Here is a 19,412-nt window from a genome sequence, read left to right on the forward strand (position 1 = left end):
TTTGAATATCACCAACACTAGCAAGAATGAAACATTTTGACTTACCCTTCTAACACCTCTGCTTGGTATGGAATTTCAAGTTTTGAGTAAGTTTTCTCTTTAGCTTTCACAGTTATTTTCCCAGAAAACTGCAATGTTCTTTTTGCTTTTGAAGCTGAAACGAAATACAAATGTTAGATTCATAATGAAGTTCTTTGGTAACAACTTTTCTCCCTGCCATAGTTTGTAGTACATAGACTCAGTGGCCACATAAGGTACACCGGCTCTTTAATGCAAATATCTAATCAGCCAATCATGTGGTAGCAACTCAATGCATAAAAGCATGCAACATGGTCGAGAAGTTCAGTTGTTGTTCAGACCAATCAGAATGGGGGAGAAATATGAGCTAAGTGACTTTGACTGAATGATTGTTGGTGGCTTCCGCATCTTAGAAACACCTGATCTTCTGGGATTTTCATAAGCAACAGGCTCTATAGAGTTTGCAGAGAATTGTGTGAGAAACATAAAAACATCCAGTGAGTGGTATATCTGCAGGCGAAACATCTCATTAATGAATGAGGTCAGAGGACAATAGCCAGACTGGTTCAACTGATAAGAAGGTGACAGAAACTCAAATAACCATGTGTTACAACAGTGGCGTGCAGAATGCACAACACAAACCTTGAAGTGGATGGGCTACAGCAGCAGCAGATCATGTACATACAATCAGTGGTTACTTTATTAGGTATAGGAGGTACCAAATAAAGTGGCCATGGTGTAATAAACTTAACTGAATTTGTCAGGTGGATTTGTACATTTCTAAAATTATGATCCATTCTATATATATCAACCACATTACCTTCCTCAACATTAAATGTATTACATTTTGGAATTCTGTGATATGACTCGTTTACAGATCTGTTCAAAATAAGTTACCTACTATTTAAATTTGTCAAAAAATTTTGTGCTTGGTTCTCTCTCTTTCAGGCACAAGCGTAAAGTAAGGGGCGAGAATTTGATATTTCTTAAAGGTATAGTAAAGTACGCAAGGTGTGATAAAGTAGATATGGAGCACAATTTCCATTGGCATTACAGTCAAAAAGTTTTATATTCTGCAAAGAAAACATCGTGGTTATTTGGGATATTACTATAAAAAACTAACAGAAGCCAAATAAAAGGGTGTTTTCCAAAGAGGAACTACGTACAAATGTTAAGGAGATGGCTCTGGGGAAAAGGATAAGGAAGTGGGTTCCATTAGAAGTGTCTTCTACAAACACAATTAGCCAAAGGATAATTTCCTATACTATATAATTTATTTTTGTTCACATTCTGTTCCAATTAACTACACTTTAATTCAGGTCAAGATTGCACCAGCAAACAATGTGACCAATGGCTCTGTCCTGCTGACAGTTTACAAAACTACCTTCACATCTTTGATTATACTACTAAGCTGCATGTGACTGGAAGCTGTGATTTTTATTTTGGTGGTGTTCTGGGACCAATTGAGTGATCGGACATTTTGCTGTCTTCTAGGTTTGCAGCAGAGTGTGTGGTCTGGAGACCTGGAAGCTTGGAGATGAAGCACGACTCTCTCTGATTGAGGCGCTGAGCAAGGACAAGGATGAAAGTGGAGGACGGGTGGATGTTTGGCATCATCTGCCTGCAATTGGCACCATCTTCCTCTCCCTCTAGCTCTGGAAGATGGTGCAGCAGCCTTGAGATCGACATTGCCAGGATTGATCAGCGATGCCACGGACTTGTTCTGGGGGACACGTTGCACGTGTCTGGATACTGGCTACTCTTTCTTTATTGTTTTTGAGAGGTACTATTGTGGCATTTGATGCAGACTGGGGCACTTCGGCAAAGAATGGCCCTGCGGTCTTCACTGGTTAACAGTGTGGCGCTGAACTGGATTAAGCTGAATAACGCTGGACTCCTGGCTTGATGTTTGATATTCTATGTGGTGTTCGCTCACTTTTTGTCGTTTGTGCAATTAGTTCTAATTTTGCGTGTTGGGTGTTTGATTATTTTTTTAATGGGTTCCATGGTGTTTCTTTACTTCATGGCTACCCATGGGAGGGATGAATCTCAGAGTTGTATTCTGTATACATACTTTGTTAATAAATGTACTTTGAATTTGTATATGTTACACAGAACTACCCAAATCACTTCATACTGCAGAGGAAAGATATTTTGCCAATATGTACTTTCAACATTTAATATCTAAACTCAGCTTAATTATTTTTTTAAAGAATTCACTTACCATCAAATATAATACTTGCAACTTTGGTATATTTTGTTTCTGATGCCTTCAGTGTAATTGGCTTAAAGTCTACTGTAACAGCTTCATTTGGTGAAGATGGTTTAATACTCTAAAAACCAAACCAGTATACATTTGTCACAAAACAGATGTAACCAAATGCATAATTTTATTCTAAAGTCATGAAAAGTAATAACTTACTGTTATTGGTACATCTTTTGCTCCTGAATTTAATAAATGAAGGTTTAAAACTTTTGGAAGATCTGCAGAGAAATTACATGATGTCATTTTTGTTGCTTTGCATTTATCAGCCAAATGCCAATTTAAATCATTAAGTAAAACAATCTTTTTTCCTCTATGTGGAGACCATGCTGTATCTAACGTGCACCAGAAGCCAAATAATCTGCAAATAACTCGTATACTTCAAGAGATAAAATAGGCAAGCCATAAAAGAAAGACCGCCCCTCCCCAACATTGAGGGGCAGAACTTTCCTTAATAAGCTAACCTGAAATTACAGTATGTCCAAAAATAGTCATACTACACATTGTAACCTGGAATAAAACTGAGAGTAATGCTGAAAGAACACTACCTATAAGACATTTTGATGCAAGCTGCTCTGTCGAAGTACAGAATCACAAGTTACTAAAAACCTTATAAAACTGCATTGATGTGAAAGGGTCCAATGCAGCTTCCTACAGGTCACAAGGACCATTTCTTCACAAGTGCAAGATAATAACAGTAACAGATGAAAAAGATGAAGTGCTGAGCAAAGTGAGTAAAATTTAGTGAAGACAAGAACAGATGGTGTCAACACTGAGCTTAGCCGACGGAATACAGAGCAGATCAATGATCGAGACTGAACTTCCAATTAATCAATAAATTTCTTAGCTCACCTTGAGATCGTAATGTACCAAAATCTAACATTTCTGTTGAGGAGTAAATTCCAGGTGCTGTAACAATAATAATTTTTATTTAAATCCAGAAAATTATACTTTAAATATTGAATAGAAAATATGGAGCAAAATATTTATTTGACTTACCTGTTGTAACTTCGACTTCCACAGGTAAAATAAGGAATTCTGTATTGTCTGACGCATTTGTTTTTATTCTGATGAAAGCTGTGTGATTATCTGCTTCTCTTGAAGAAAAACTTGCTCGCATTACAGCTTTTGTTTCATAAGGTGGAATCTCCTGTTGAAAAGCAAAAAAAAAGATAAGGAAAATTATATACAAAGAAGATATCAATTGTAACAGAAGATAGAGTGAAATATTTTGTAGCAATCACGAGAAAAGCTATGACATACCTTTCTGACTTGGTAGAATAACATTTCAGAATAAAAATACAGGGGCATTTTTCATGCCTTTGTTAGAAGGGAATTTCATTCATTTAAAGTGAAATAGCTCAAGGAATTTAATTATATTTTAATTAGAGAAAGATGTTTTAGTTCCTTTTATACTTTTTCAAAATTCCCAAATGAATGGCACTTAAGCATGTATATACTAACATACCAATGCAATTCAGTTTTTACCATTCCTTACTCTTGTCAAAATCCATTTCAGAAATATACTTAGTTCTAGCAATACAGAACAGAGCAAGATCTGCAAAGAAAAACCTTAGAAAGATCCACCTATCAATTCCACCTGATGTATTTAATTAAAAAGAATTTCCATTTTCAGCTATTTAAAAATTTGCATAGGATAAAAGAACAATAGCTTTAGACTGCATATCTTTAAAATGAGATTCAAATTCAGTGTGTTTTATGTTTGTTTATGCTTCTATATGCAAATGTGATGGCCAAACCCAAAGTGATGACTCAGAGGACCCTACTCAAATGACTTGGCTAAGCCCTCATTTGTGATTGAACAATCAGACTACATCACGAATGGTGATACAGAAAACCTTCTACCTGCTAACAGTACAAGTTCAAGGACCCAGATAACATCTTGGCATCCAAGGATTTATATCATGAGGAAAATTCATTGACAAAAGTACTATGGCTGCTTGAGTTCCTACAAAACATTACTAAATGCTGAAAGGAACTGACTGAAGAATAGCTCGACTTACTTAAGATCTCTAGATATTCGCACAACTTACCCACTCATTTATTTACTTCAGTATTGTACTGGGTAGCAATGGCAAAACCTTGTTGTTTTGCCATTACATCATAAAACAGATACCATCTTCAGATTTAAAACACGTGTTAAGTCGCAGAAACAGGCACTTTGGCCCATCTAGTCCATGGCAAACTATGATTCGACCTGCACCCAGATCACAGCCCTCCATGCCCCTTCCATCACGTGGCAGCTAAAGTGTGAGTGCTCCTCCACAGGTGATACCTTGTTCTGTTTTCTCCAGCATTATCACAAAGTAACAATCTTAGATTCATATTTATAAATTACGCTCAATATAAACCCTACTCAAATATACTAGCTTTAAAATTTTTTACTTCTGTGAACTGTAACTTGCAGGTAATTGACTATAAAAGGCCAAAGGTTTCAAGCACCTATCCCAAGCCCTCAAAAAGAAATCATAGTGGTCTACTTTCAATTAAATGTTTGGTTCAATTAAACACTACTGCATTGCAATGATGGAAGATAATTAAATAAATTGTATTTACTTCATATTGACCACACTAGGAGGACGATAAAGTGCTGAACCTATTACACTCACCCATAATTTTCTAGGACCTTCTGGTTGACCTGTTGGAAGTTCCAAGTGCAGATCTCCTCCACTTGAATACATTTCAACTACCTGGTAAAACAAAATGCAAATCTCGGTCACTAGCAAAATGGTTTGTCAAAGGTTTGTGAAAATTATTTTAATTTCAATATAGCTGGGTCCTGAATCAAGACAAGAAGTCTTTACATCATTTTAGTCTTGCATTGTGTGGAATGCAATGACAAGTTCCAATCAGATTTGAAAAATGCTCAGAGATTTCTGGATATATCAAACATACCTGCCATTAAACTCAATATTTTAGCAAGAAAGGCAATAGCATTTCAATTTTAATTTCCAGGAGTAAACTGCACATACACAGGGCTCTCTTCAACAGAAGAAATGGCATTCGATTTGCAGGTGTCAACCAGTGTAAATAGTTCATTGGCTAGCTGTTAGACAGTTAGCCAATGAATAAATGCATTGCCAGACTCAAAACCAAATTTTAGGCATTCCATGCTGTTTCCATTTTTAGTACTTGCATTTTTGCGCCTCCAATCTTGAAGGTGGCAACCAGTGTGGAAACGTTTTCACAGGAAGTAGCAGCCCTCCAGTGTTTCTTCTACTTTCCAGGTGAATATGGATAATAAGCTGACTACTGAACAAGAGGAGTTAGAACACACTAATCCAATTCAGTTTTTTTCTTCACCATAAGGGTGCGCCTTGCTCAGGTTGATGGGCGGTTAAGTCATTTGAACCAGTTACCTTCTTAAGTGAATGATGCTTATAGAAAATGCATAACTTTCTTTTGGAACAAATACGCCTCTGGACTTCACGGACTCCACTTGTAAATGATTTGCCATGCTAACACAAAGCATGCTCGCCCACTGAAAAAGAGCACTTTCCCAAAATACTAAGAGCTGCCAAAAAATATTCAAGTACAGTTGCCCTTATTTACTTAGCAGACCTAATCGATTCATTTTGCCAACTTTGATTCATTCACATTATTAATTTTTGTAACAGAACTCTGCACGGCTGCATAAGCTGTAATGGACTCCTACCAGCAACCATCCCTGGTTACTATAGGGAAACTGATGCTATTGTGTGGGATATTAAGTTAAAGAGCAACTTCACAAGTTATAAAGGATCTGTCTCAATCTACATGCAAGTGATAGTTTACTTAAAAAAAGAGGTTAAAACAAATCACTGAAATTACCCAACCTCCACTAAAACATTCTAACTTACATTTCTTTTAAGCTACGACTGTCTGAATGCAAGGTTTACAACTTTTGAATCATGAGTATTATCGTTAAGGTAAACACATTAATGATACATATGGAGGATTTCAGGAAAACTGAGACGAAAGCTTTTGAGTTAATAAAATTGGTTTCTTTGATCTCATATCCTCTACCTGTTGTAAAAGCAGAAAATACTGTTCAGCAGGTTTGCTGAGAGATTGAGTGGATGTAAAATTAATGGTTTTCCTTGATGTATTGTTGCTGCCTGTGCAGTTAGGCAATCTGCTTGCAACATCTGAATTATCTCAGCTGGTAAAATCAAAACTGAGAGTCTCCGCAAAGCTGATCATGAATTCTGGCCCAAGCTTTGACTTGTTTAAAATCTAGATTGTTGGTTTTGTTCATCAAACATCAGGTGCAATATCAAATAATAAATGAGGTATCATGGTTACATACAAAATTTGTGAAACAAAGATTAATTTTCAGTGAAAAAGTGAGAAATAACCTTGTTCAACACCTTAGAGGTTAAATAGGAACAAAAAATATGCTTCAAGTGCAGCACTTGAGTAATCTGCCACATTCTTCTGCACACCATTGTTGTAATGTGCAGTTATTTGAGTTACTGTCACCTTCCAGTCAGCTTGAAGCAGTCTGGCCATTCTCCTCCGATCTCCCTCATTAACTACCGTAGGTGTTTTCACCCGAAGAACAGCTAGACACTGGATGGTTTTTGTTTTCCCACGCCATTCTCTGTAAACCCTACAGACTGTCGTGTTTGAAAATCCTAGGAGATCAGGAGTTACTGATACTCAAACTACCCTGTCTGGTACCAACATGTTCAAAGTCACTTAGAGGATATTTCTTCCTCATTCTGAAGCTTGGTCTGAACAACAACTGAACCTCTTGACCACACCTGCATACTTTCATGCACTGAGTTGCTACCACATGATTGGCTGATTAAATAGTCATGTTAAAATGGAGGTGTGCAGGTGTACCTACTAAAGTGGCCACTGAATGTGTATGCACTCATCTCTATTTCAGTGGACAACAAATTCAGATTTTCACTTTAGAAGTGTTGCCATTTCTCCCACAATGGAGCACTTGGTATCCTCCAAGAGGTTCTTACTGCATTTTTTTTTCTAAAGTCCCTGCAATATCATACATTCTGGGCTTCTCAAACACTTTGCAGTTGAGCAGATGTGATTTGTAAAATCAAATACCCAAGGTCCTCCAGCTACTGTGGTTCTCATACATTTTGTTCAGTTTCAATTTTGCTACCTGCATACTTCTTGGTCTGTGAGCTCTGCTACTCAGAACATTCCTAAATTGTAAAACTCAGTTACAATTACTCTGTTTCCATGGTGGATTTCATACACCCATTCTGGTTTGTCTTACTGGCCATGAATTTAAAATGCTAGGGACTTGGTGCAACTGAGCTAGCTAGTTTGGGACTGGTGGTATTTGACTTCACTTCAAAACAGAACAATCATGACATCTCAGATTTTCTCCACTTCAATGCGTTACAAATTACCATTAAGGAAAGTATTAATTTTTTGGCAGGGTGGGAGGTGAGTGGCCTTTATAGGAAAGACTGTCAATGATCATTAGTCAATGACAAATTATCACAGGCTTAAGTAAACTATTAACCAGTTTTAATTTTTGACGTATTAGCATTGCTCAAAGTCATACATCACAGATTCAGGCCGCCCTGTCAGAGTACATAATGACCAGTAAGCACACACTTACACTAATCCTACATTACTTCCATTTGATTCCCTCCTTGTTTCTGTCAACTCCTCACAGATGCTAGCATTCACATTTGCTATTGAGTTAAACAATTTACATAATTCTTGCTACTAAATTACTTTATAAAATGACATGGTACATATTTGCAATTTTAGATTACTTCGAACGGAGCCATTTATCACAACTTCAATTAGCAAGATTTCTTAAGTAGCAAACCATTTCATTCAACTATTGAATAAGTACTGCTTTTTGATTTGTAACACCTTTTAATTTGGATGGGGGAGGGACATAAAAAATTAAATAAGATGAAGAGTAATCCACACTGCTTTAAATCAATATCTGAATTGGATCTTCTCCCACATAGTCAATGTTACAACAAACCAAATTATTTGTGCTAAAGCCTTTGATTACGAGATTTAATATGAAAATTCAACAGATGGTTCTGCTGTAGAGATTGGCTAGACTTCATCTTTAAGAATCCAGAAATTGCTGGTCTTCCATGGAAGGCAACTTCAAGAATGGGTACTCAGATCTTCAGATCTGGATGCTAATACAAACACACAACCACAGTATCATCACAATCTCAACAGACAACTTACCTGTAAAGGTTCACTGTGAGGGTTGTGTATATTTATTAAAGGTGAAAAACTACTATTTACTGGAACTCTTGCCCCTATAAATGGGCGCAAACGGTAAGGATTAGGTATTCCAACACCAAACACCTGTAATTAGATGTTACAAAAGGATAGTTTACAAAAATGCCAAAGAACAATTAATGAACAGACAGACTATCAATATCAAGACATGCAAACTTCTTGAAGTATTAAATTACCAAAAGAGAAAGTACCTCAACCACACTACAGTTCACATAGAATAAAATGAACATGAAATAATTTCAGGTGATAGGTGATCAGAAAATGCCTACTCTTTCTACTCACCAAGGGGCACACCAGAGGGAGATAAAACTCTTGAGATGATGCCAGAAGTTAATGATGGAAATTGCCTAAAGGTCAAACTATTTTTGTTGTATCAAGCTGACACTCAACATGTATGAACTGAAGCAAGGAGGATTTGAAAAGGTTGTAGGTCTGGAGTTTGTGGGTGGGGGCTTGATGGGTTTGTGGATAGCAATAGTTGGAAAGGATATAGGAACAGGGAGCCAGAAAGTTGTAGATGAGAATTACTGACATCAGCAACATACATCAGCAAATAATAGTTGTAGCACAATTTATTCTCCCTTAAGAGAAATTCATTTAGAGGTTTATGCATTTTGCTTAAGACTTTAAATTTTACCTATTAACTGAGTCAAATTATATTATTAATTAAAATTTAAGATTCTCTTACCTGGTATGTAAATACACCATGAAGTGATGTATTAATAAATAAAGTATTTTCTACATTTCCCACTACTCTTGCAAGAAAAACTACATCAAAAGATGTGTTTCCTCCTGGAGGGATTATCTGGACAGCAAAACCAAAAAAAAGTGAATTAGTTCATAACCTGTGTAGCTGAAGCAGATTTTGTTGATTCATATACCTTGGACAAATAAGCAGCTTGGCAACAGGCAAGATTGTGGCAGCCAAAATGCAGTTATAATTAGAATTTGCCATTTTGTCTGAGCTGTCAGCATTACATTTCAAAGAAACCGTGTTGGTCCATAGAAGAGGTTGTAAATGGTTGGAAGTTTGAAGAAAATAAAACCTTGCATCCTTGTTATTTCAAATATATTAGCATTGGTAAGACACCTGAATAATGCCATCTTAGCCTTAACTGCCAGTTTACACATCTTACTGTAATATTCTTAAACCAAGTACAAATGCTTATGGAGTCAGGAGGTGTAGCAAAATGTCTCCAGGCAGTACAATCTGGCAATAGACATGTTGGATGTTTCTCAGATTGTAAACTGAGAAGTTTCTCAGACTGATGTAAACTGATGGAAATGAAAATCAAGCAGTTTCTATAATACTAAATACTGTTACACAAATCCAGTTAATTTTCCCTCAAATTAAGTGCATTAGCTTAGTATTAACAGCACTTTAAGCACTGAATTCCAGAATTGATCTGCTAACATTTTGTCACCTTAGCATTTACCACCAAAACTTCAAAATATTCATTAGTCATGAAAGATAAACTTAAGATCTTTCACAGTTCAAAAATATTCATATTACAGAAGATAAATACTGTAAAAATCTTAGCCTCAAATTTTTGCACTGACGAATTATAGTCAAAATATCATAATTGTCATTACCCTAAAAGAACTTGGCAATTCTAATTATGAATATGCATAAATAAAATAATCATTATTTTTTGTAAAATATCTTCACCCATCTTTGATAGTGTTAAACACTCAGTACTGAACAAGAAAGTCAGTCAAGGTTATAAGTTTAGCTTGAATCCATGTATCATCAAACTCAAGGCAGTTGCTACAAATGAGCCATGGTTGCCATCTACTTTACGGTAGGCAAGGGACTGAGTTCATTGTCTGTAACCATCTCTAGCACTTCTTAAAATTACTTGTAAAAGTGATTCTGTACATGCAGAAATCCTGAAGTCGCTAACAATAATTCAATGCTACTCTACAGAGATCATATTTTGCAGTTTTCAACACTAATCAATATGATTCAGTGATTTGCTGTGAATTTCAAAACAACTAATCTCATTGTAGAAAGCTGAAGATGCTACACTCTGCTCTGCCAAGTACAATTTTCTTTTAAAAAAAATCACTGCTCAGAAAACCCTCTGGCCTTAAATTGATTATGTAAATTGGCAACTCACTGACAAATGCATTTAAACATGTAATTGTTCTGGGTCTTGAAGAAGGGTCTCGACCCGAAATGTTGGTTCTTTATTCCTTGCCATAGATGCTGCATGACCTGAATTCCTCTAGCATTTTGTGTGTATTACTCTAGATTTCCAGCATTTGCAGGACTTCGGTGTTTCATCGTTAATTTTGGGAAAAGTTTATGTATTTCTATTTCACTAAATGCAAAGTGTTACCAGCCCTCGTCATACTCCACCAACATTTGTCTGAAAATAAGCTTGCTCAATATTAAAACTAGAACCATTTTAATACATTTTCGAAGTAATTATAATACCATACAATTCTACCATGCATGCTCCCACCAAAGTACTCAAAACTAATCACAATCACTTGTATGGTGCAGCATTCTGAGATTCAAGACAGAGTTAACTAAATTTGACACACAAGGAGAAATGAGAGCAGATGGCTGAAATCTCAGACTGAAGTGCATTTTAAATAACAAGTTTGGAAGGTTTACTGAGGGAATTCCAAAAATTTGGGACTTACCATCTAAAAGTACAGTTGTAAATGCAAATTCAGAGATTCTTAACATGCCAGTATTGATAGTGGTTGGGGATTACAGATGAGGTTGTTAGGGCAAAGTGAGGCCAAAAAAGGAATTTAAAATACAAGAATTTTTAAAAGGTAGTGGCTTAACCAAGAACAGTCTTGTTGCAAGTTAGACCACTGCAAAATGAAACTGCAGATTTATAGATCTGCCTTGTCTAATATTTATCCAATGTTTTCATATCAAGACAATTGTATTGACCTTACAGTGGTGTTAGAAAGTTTGTGAGCCCTATAGAATTTTCTCTGTTTCTGCATAACTACAACTGAAAATGTGATCAGATCTTCATGCAAATCCTAAACCTAAAGAGAACCCAATTAATTAACACAAAAACATTATACTTGTTCATTTATTTATTGAGAAAAATGATCCAACATTACATGTATTTGTTGGAAAAAGTATGTGAACCTTTGCTCTCAGTAACTGGTGTGACCCCCTTGTACAGCAATACCTTCATCTAAACTTTTCCAGTAACTTGACCAGTCTTGCACATCAGCTTGGAGGAATTTTAGGCCATTCCTCCTTACAAAACTGCTTCAAATCTGGGATGCTGGTGGGCTTCCTTGCATGAACTACTTGCCTCAGGTCCCTCCACAACATTTCTAAAGGATTAAGGTCAGAACTTTGACTTGGCCATTCCAAAACATAATTATTCTTTTAAAAAAAACATTGTTTTACTCTTGTCTTTCAGATCACTGTCCTGTTGCATTATCCAACTTCTATTAAGCTTCAGGTGAAGGAGGGCTACCCTGACATTCTCCTGTAAAATGTCTAGACACAATTTTGAATTCATTGTTCCCTCAAAGACTACAAGCTGTCCAGGCCCTGAGGCAGCAAAGCAGCCCCAAACCATGATGCTCCTTCTACCAGCTTCACAGTTGGGATGCGGTTTGGTATTGGTGTGCAGTGCCTTTTTTTCCTCCAAATATAGCAATGTGCATTTATGACAAACAGTTCAACTTTTGATTAATTTGTCCACAGAACATTCTAGAACATCCAGGTAGTCTTTTGCAAGCTTGAAACATGTAGCAATGTTTTTTTGGAGAGCAGTGGTTTCCTCTGTCATGTCCTTCCACGAACAGCATTCTTGTTCAGTGTTATTCTTACAGTGGACACATGAACAGAGATTTCAGCGCATTTTAGAGATTACTGCAGGTCTTTTTTTGTTATCCTTGGGGTTTTTTTCCCCACTTCCTTCAGCATTGCACATTTTGCTCTCCGTGTGATCTTTGGAGGATGCCCACTCCTTGGGAAAGTAGCATTCCTCATTTGTAGACAATTTCTCTTACTGTGGACTAGAGAACATTCAAGTCTTTAGAAATGCTTTTGTAGCCTTTTCCAGTTTAATGCATCTCTACAATTCTTTTTCTAAGGTCCTCTGAAAGTTGTTTTGATCGAGGCATGGTGCACGTAAACAGATCTTTCTTGAGAAAAGCAGGCTCTGTCAGTAACCTGACTTCACTTTCATTTTTTTAAAATATAAGGCAGGGCACCTCTATAAACTCACACCCCCAAATCTCATTGATAGGAACACCTGCCAAATAGCTTTTGTAGAAGGCATTACCCCAGAGGTTCACATACTTTTTCCAACAAATATGTTATATTGGATTATTTTTCTCAATAACTGAAGTAAATTTTTTGTGTTATTTATTTAATTGGGTTCTCTATCTAGTTTTAGGACTTGCATGAAGAGCCGATCACATTTTAGGTCATATTTATGCAGAAATAGAGAATTTTTTTTTTTTTTAAACAGGGTTCACAAGTTTTCTAGCATCACTGTATATTGTTGTAAGTACAAAACCTTGCAACACAAAAATGAAATTAAGCTGCATTGAGTCTCTACACATCTTCCCATCTCATGTTATACTGATGACGGAAAAGGGAACCATTTGGTGCATCATGCCAATCCTTACAGGACCAATGCCATTTGCTCCATTCCCCCTCTCCGTATTTTGCTCTAGAACTGCAATTTATTTGCTTACAACTTTTAGCTTTTTCTTGCCATTGGCCTGCTCTGAGGAGTAATTTACAGTAAACAAACAAGTTGTCTTTGGGATGTTGGAGTAAACCGATAGTCCTACAGAGAATGTATAAAGATATCAGAATCATGACTGGAATCGTGGGACAGCAGAAACACTAGTCCACCTGTTGCTTCAGTAGAAAAGGTTCTCTCAATCCTTTCCTGAAAACTTATTAATTACAGGTAAAAGCAGTGATGCATTCTATTTATGGTAACAGTATCTCTTTCAAAATGGAACAATTGATACTTACTGTGAATGGTGATATAAGAGGCCATTTTATATAAATTTCTTTCTCCTTTAATTGCCTTTCTGGATGTCTCAAAATATCTCATGGCCAAACAATAACTTGCCAACAGCAGCAATGTACAAATAGCCACATAATACTGGTCAGAATTTATTTTAATGACAGAAAACAAAACTGGCTGGAAGGCTAGAAGAACTCAAAAAGCAATATATGCCAGATCGTGAACATTTGAATTTGAGAAATGCTAGATATGTTCAGAGGCCTACAAAGCCCTCTGTACCAGTACCAGTAGCATCAGTGGCATTTCAAGTCAGTGACATTACATCAGAAATTTTATACCAGATGCTGGCTGACTTGCTGAACATTTCCAGGAATGGACTTCTATTCTAGTCTTATTAACAGCTTAGATGACCATATTCTACAAAAAAGACAGTACAGAAAATATTGCATCTTTAGAAAGAGAACCAGGATCCAGCCTGAAGTGTTGACTCAGTTTCTTTAGCCTGATTACCCAAGTATCTCTGTTCTGTTTTTGCTTTAGGATTCCAGCATTTATAGTTTTTGTTAGATATAATCACTTAAATAATCACATTGTTAACTACACCAAAACTGACCCAAAACACAACTCTAACCAAGTTTATAGTTGAGAAGCAGTGCAGCAAATTTGCCATAGAATTTCAAGATAACTAGAACTGCAACCTATTCACAAGCAATTTCCCCTCAACCTCTTCCTAACTAGGGGGAGAAATGCCTTTGTTTTAAAGTGAATGTTCAATGTAATAGTATCTACTTGAGCAGTTTCTGCAAATTAGTCATGTTTTACTAAACTGCACAATTAATCTTGTGACAAAAGATAAATTTCATCCTCAGATTGTGATGGCTGTTAATGATTCAGATCACACGTGCTAAGCTGCAGATTTTTATTTGCAATCATGCAGACATCGCTCCCTACGCGACTCCCTTGTCCATTCATCCCTCCCATCCCTTCCCACTGATCTCCCTCCTGGCACTTATCCTTGTAAGCGGAACAAGTGCTACACCTGCCCTTACACTTCCTCCCTCACCACCATTCAGGGCCCCAGACAGTCCTTCCAGGTGAAGACGACACTTCACCTGTGAGTTGGCTGGTGTGGTATACTGCGTCCGGTGCTCCTGGTGTGGCCTTTTATATATCGGTGACACCCGACGCAGACTGGGAGACCGTTTCGCTGAACACCTACGCTCTGTCCGCCAGAGAAAGCAGGATCTCCCAGTGGCCACACATTTTAATTCCACGTCCCATTCCCATTCTGATATGTCTATCCATGGCCTCCTCTACTGTCAAGATGAAGCCACACTCAGGTTGGAGGAACAACAACCTTATATACCGGCTGGGTAGCCTCCAACCTGATGGCATGAACATTGACTTCTCTAACTTTGTTAATGCCCCTCCCCTTCTTACCCCATCCCTGATATATTTAGTTGTTTTTTTTCTCTCTCTGCCCATCACTCTGCCTGTACTCCATCTCCCTCTGGTGCTCCCCTCCCCCTTTCTTTCTTCCTAGGCCTCCCGTCCCATGATCCTTTCCCTTCTCTAGCTCTGTATCTCTTTTGCCAATCACCTGTCTGGCTCTCAACTTCACCCCATCCCCTCCGGTCTTCTCCTTTCAATTCGCATTTCCCCTCCCCCTCCCACTTTCAAATCTCTTATTATCTTTCCTTTCAGTTAATCCTGACGAAGGGTCTCGGCCCGAAACGTCGATAGTGCTTCTCCCTATAGATGCTGCCTGACCTGCTGCGCTCCACCAGCATTTTGTGTGTGTTGCAGAAATCTTTGCTGATAAGCATATTATTACAGTGGGCACCTTGTAGCCATTTTAACAATTGCAATTAGAACTCACCCTATTTTGAAAAAATGATGCATGAAAGTGTGATGTTGTTGCTGATATCGATACTAATATGATTGTTTCTTCTGTGCTGGGGTTGTGCAAGTATACTTTCTCCATTTTTGGCATTCCCACTGGCCTGTGAAAATATAAACAATTAGCATCAATATTTTGCATGACTGATTTAGTTAGTATATGAAGAACAGGTACTGAAATCATGCTCACTTGACAGCTGATAACTTTTAAAATCAAATTTAATATCTTTCAATACAAAAGACCAAAATGTACTTGCTTCAGCTAAGCCACTATCCTAACACTACACCCCTCCATGGTTCTTACAATTGTAACGACCTTTTACAGATGCCTAGGCATCTCATTTGCAGAGATGGGCAGTAAGATACCAAGGTCTCTATGGCAACTGTGTCTCAGTGTGCATACCACCGAGTCCTGCCCCAGAAAGCTCAAATAGGTTGTAGCAGGAGATAAGGCTAGGATAGAGTCACAAGGCTTGATAAATGTTTTAACCTCAAACATTAAAAATCACGTTTTACTTCCTACATAAATGAATGTACCAGGACTCTACTCCATCACTGGATTCTGCTTCAAGAGCCTGATGATTGAGGGGTAATAACTGTTCTTGAAACTGGTGGTGTAAGTTCTGAAGCTCCTGTACCTCCTTTCTGATTGTAGCAACAAGGAGAGAGCATGGCCTGGATGGTGGGTGCCTTGATAATAGATGCTGTTTTCCTGCGAAAGCCCTCCATGTAGACGTGCTATACCCATGATGGACTGGGCTGTATCCACTACTTTTTGTAAGCTTTTTCATTCAAGAGCATTGATCTTTCCATTACAGGCTGTGCTGTAGTTAGTCAATACAGATCTAACACAGATCTATAGAAGTTTCTCAAAGTTTTAGATGACATGCCAGATCTTCAAAAACTTCTAAATGGAGGCACTGCTGTGCTTTCTTCGTAATTGCATTTACATGCTAGACCCAGGACAGACCCTCTGAAATAACACCACCAAAGAATTTAGAGTTGCTGACCCTCTCCAACTCTGATCCCCGATGAGGATTGGCTCAAGGGCATCTAGTGTTTTTACCCTGAAGATCATACTCACATCCTTGGTCTTGTTGACACTGAGTGAGAGATTGTTGTGGCATCACTCGCCAGATTTTAAATTTCCCTTCCATATACTGATTCTTCACCATTTTTGATTCAGCCAATAAGAATGGTGCTGTCAGCAAACTTACATATGGCATTAGAGCCATGCTTACACTCACAGTCGCAAGTATAAATTTGTGTTGATGGTGATTGTGAAGGAGACATTGTTGTGGAGTAGATCCTGTCAATTTGAACTGACTGGGGTCTGCAAGTGAGGAAAGGGAGAGGGGATGGCACGGAATAGGAAAAATTACAAAAGTAGCTAAATCCAAAGGTAATTTCTGAGATCGGGGTCTTTGCAACTGAATTCAGGATGCTCAGGTGCCAGAGTTGAAGCGAGGAGGATTAAAGGGCTGAAGGGGATCACAGTGAACATTTGTTGGAATGGCCAAGTTGCGAGGTAATAAACATGATTGAGGGTTTTAGCAGCAAATAAACAACTCGAAACTACAATCAATCATTGTTGCAGAAGTGGAAATAGGCAGCTCAGTGGTCAAATATGACACCAAGACTATGAACAGTCCTGTTCAGTTTCAAACATCTGACATCACAATAGTTCTGTCAAACTCAACATTTGAAATTTTAAAACAGGTCATCTTTCACCACTTATCCACATCATAATCCAAAACTAAACTCTGTGTAGATATGAAATCCATTGCCATATAAACATTAGACTACTTTAAACTCACCATTATCCACAACCTTTAAATGAAGAGTTACATTTTACATGAATGTTCTAACTTAGCATTTCAGTAATGCCTGGACTTGTCACATTTTTGTGCAAATCATAACACCATAAATCAGGACACATTTAATGGCAACATGGCAAGAGATTTAAATTTCAGTCAACATTGTTTGGGGGGGAGGGGGGCGCGGCGGTGAGGGATGGAATTGGCAGCACGCTGGACAGGCGTGGAGAACCTCCACGCTTCTATTTTAGAAAACTGGAGGTTCAGCCAGGCTGTTCTCATATCTTAGCAGCTGGCTCACAAAGCTACATTGGCGGGAGTTCCAAGAACAGTTCTACTTTCTGCCAAAACTTGTACTTGAATATACACAGAACAGCACAGGAACAGTCCCTTTGGCTCACAATACTGTTATGAACTAATTAAGTTAGTAGTCAAATGCCCAAGTAAACTAATTCACCCTGCCTTCACAATGTTCCTTACATAATCAGGAACCTTTTTAAAAGCCTCTTGAACTCCTCTACTGTGTTTGCCGCCACCACCACTAAAAAAAATACTTGCTTTGCGCATCTCCTTTGGACTTAACCCCTCACACCTTAAAAGCATGCTCTCTGGTATTAGGCATTTCAACCCTGGGAAAGAGAGACTGGCTGTCGACTCTATCAATACCTCTCATAATCACAAGCCTCTATCTGATCCCTCCTTAACCTCTGCCACTTGAAACAAGCAAAGTAGGTCCACACTCTCCTTGTAGTGCATGCCCTCTAATCCAGGCAGCATCCTCTTCTGCACTCTCTCCAGAGGCAAAATAATCTTCCTATAATAGCAATCAGAACACTTAAAGAAGTGGAAATGAGGGAAGAAATAATTTAAAGTAATACCTAGCAGTACTTTAAACTGAGGCATATATTCAAATTAAACAGATACAAACAAAATTTGGATCAAGAACTACAATGGCATAAGGTTTTCTATTAATTTCACTCCTCACATTTAATAATTTCAGGGCTAATCTACAACAACGGAATTATTTATAATATTAGTACTAGCATACCTCTTCCAAATAAAATCCTGATAGGCTGAAGTTTGTAGTAAACTATCCAGTCCGTCTTAGCTTGGACATATATTCTAGAAGCCAGGTGGCCTACTACAGACTGTTCTTTGATACAAGCTTTAACACGAGAAACTGTATGCCTTTTAAGCTTGGAAGAGAATTTTTCTCCACTTATCGTTTCATTCTGCTTGGCAAAATGGGTGAAGCAATCATTTCAGCAGGAGTGAACTGGATTCAAGTTACATAGCAAGTAGACACTGTATTTAATGTGTGCCTTGATTTCATTTAATTACAGTCCGCCCACCTTATCCGCAAATTCAACCAACCGCGAATCGAGAAAACTGGAAGTGCTCTTCCAGCACTTGTTGTTCGAGCATGTACAGACTTTTTTTTCTTGTCATTATTCCCTATACAATGCAGTATAACAACTATTTTACATAGCATTTACATTGCATTAGGTATTATAAGTAATCTAGAGATGATTTAAAGTATACAGGAGGATGTACTGTGGATCGGGAGCGAAAAAAATCGGAATTTCTCTTACTAAGTAAGTCGGAACAGGTACATCCGGTATTACTTAGCGTCAGTTAGTCAAATGTTTGTCTTAGAAAATAGTATATATTTTACCTTTCTATGCATATAAAACACTTAAGAACGTATGTTTCAGCGCCGGGCTCGGGAAGTTCCCGAGTTTGATTCAGAGACAGACCACTTCCGAGCACGCTCACCATCCATGTCTGGTTAATGTGGAGGATCAAAAACCCAAAACCCAATAATTAAACCACTGCATCGCTTAGTAATAATTGTAGCTTTCATCGGGGCAGGGCCTTTCTCACTTTATCCTTTAAAATTGTTCCGATTGTTGACCGACTGTAGCCTAACGCTTTTCCAATGACGGATGGTGTTTTACCTCTTTCTGATCGCTTTATTATTTCCACTTTATTTTCAATCATGATTATTTTCATGAACAGTAACACTGCGGATTCAGAGCTCTAACGCCGGGTCCTAATGTCCACCGCACTGAGACAGGTTAAATAAGGTCTGGGGTTCCGCTGGTTCCTAAAGTGCACCGCATTACAACAGGTTGAATAAGGGACTTGAGCATCCGCGTTTTTTGGTATCCGCCAGGGGCC

At 37.9% G+C, this 19,412-nt stretch overlaps 1 protein-coding gene across 1 annotated transcript in view; it reads right to left on the reverse strand.

Moving 5' to 3' along the window:
* Positions 1–19,412, reverse strand: part of tmem131 (transmembrane protein 131) — a 194,419-nt gene that overhangs the window by 76,946 nt on the left and 98,061 nt on the right. The window contains exons 5-13 of the mRNA XM_073044097.1: positions 15,395–15,518; positions 9,225–9,341; positions 8,480–8,602; positions 4,912–4,992; positions 3,281–3,431; positions 3,134–3,190; positions 2,441–2,502; positions 2,243–2,351; positions 46–154 (exon numbers count right to left, since the gene is read on the reverse strand). Coding sequence (XP_072900198.1) covers positions 46–154; positions 2,243–2,351; positions 2,441–2,502; positions 3,134–3,190; positions 3,281–3,431; positions 4,912–4,992; positions 8,480–8,602; positions 9,225–9,341; positions 15,395–15,518 — 933 coding nt within the window. The remainder of the gene's footprint in view (positions 1–45; positions 155–2,242; positions 2,352–2,440; positions 2,503–3,133; positions 3,191–3,280; positions 3,432–4,911; positions 4,993–8,479; positions 8,603–9,224; positions 9,342–15,394; positions 15,519–19,412) is intronic.

Source organism: Hemitrygon akajei, chromosome 4 (genome assembly GCF_048418815.1).
Source record: "Hemitrygon akajei chromosome 4, sHemAka1.3, whole genome shotgun sequence".
Taxonomy (NCBI): Eukaryota; Metazoa; Chordata; class Chondrichthyes; order Myliobatiformes; family Dasyatidae; genus Hemitrygon; species Hemitrygon akajei.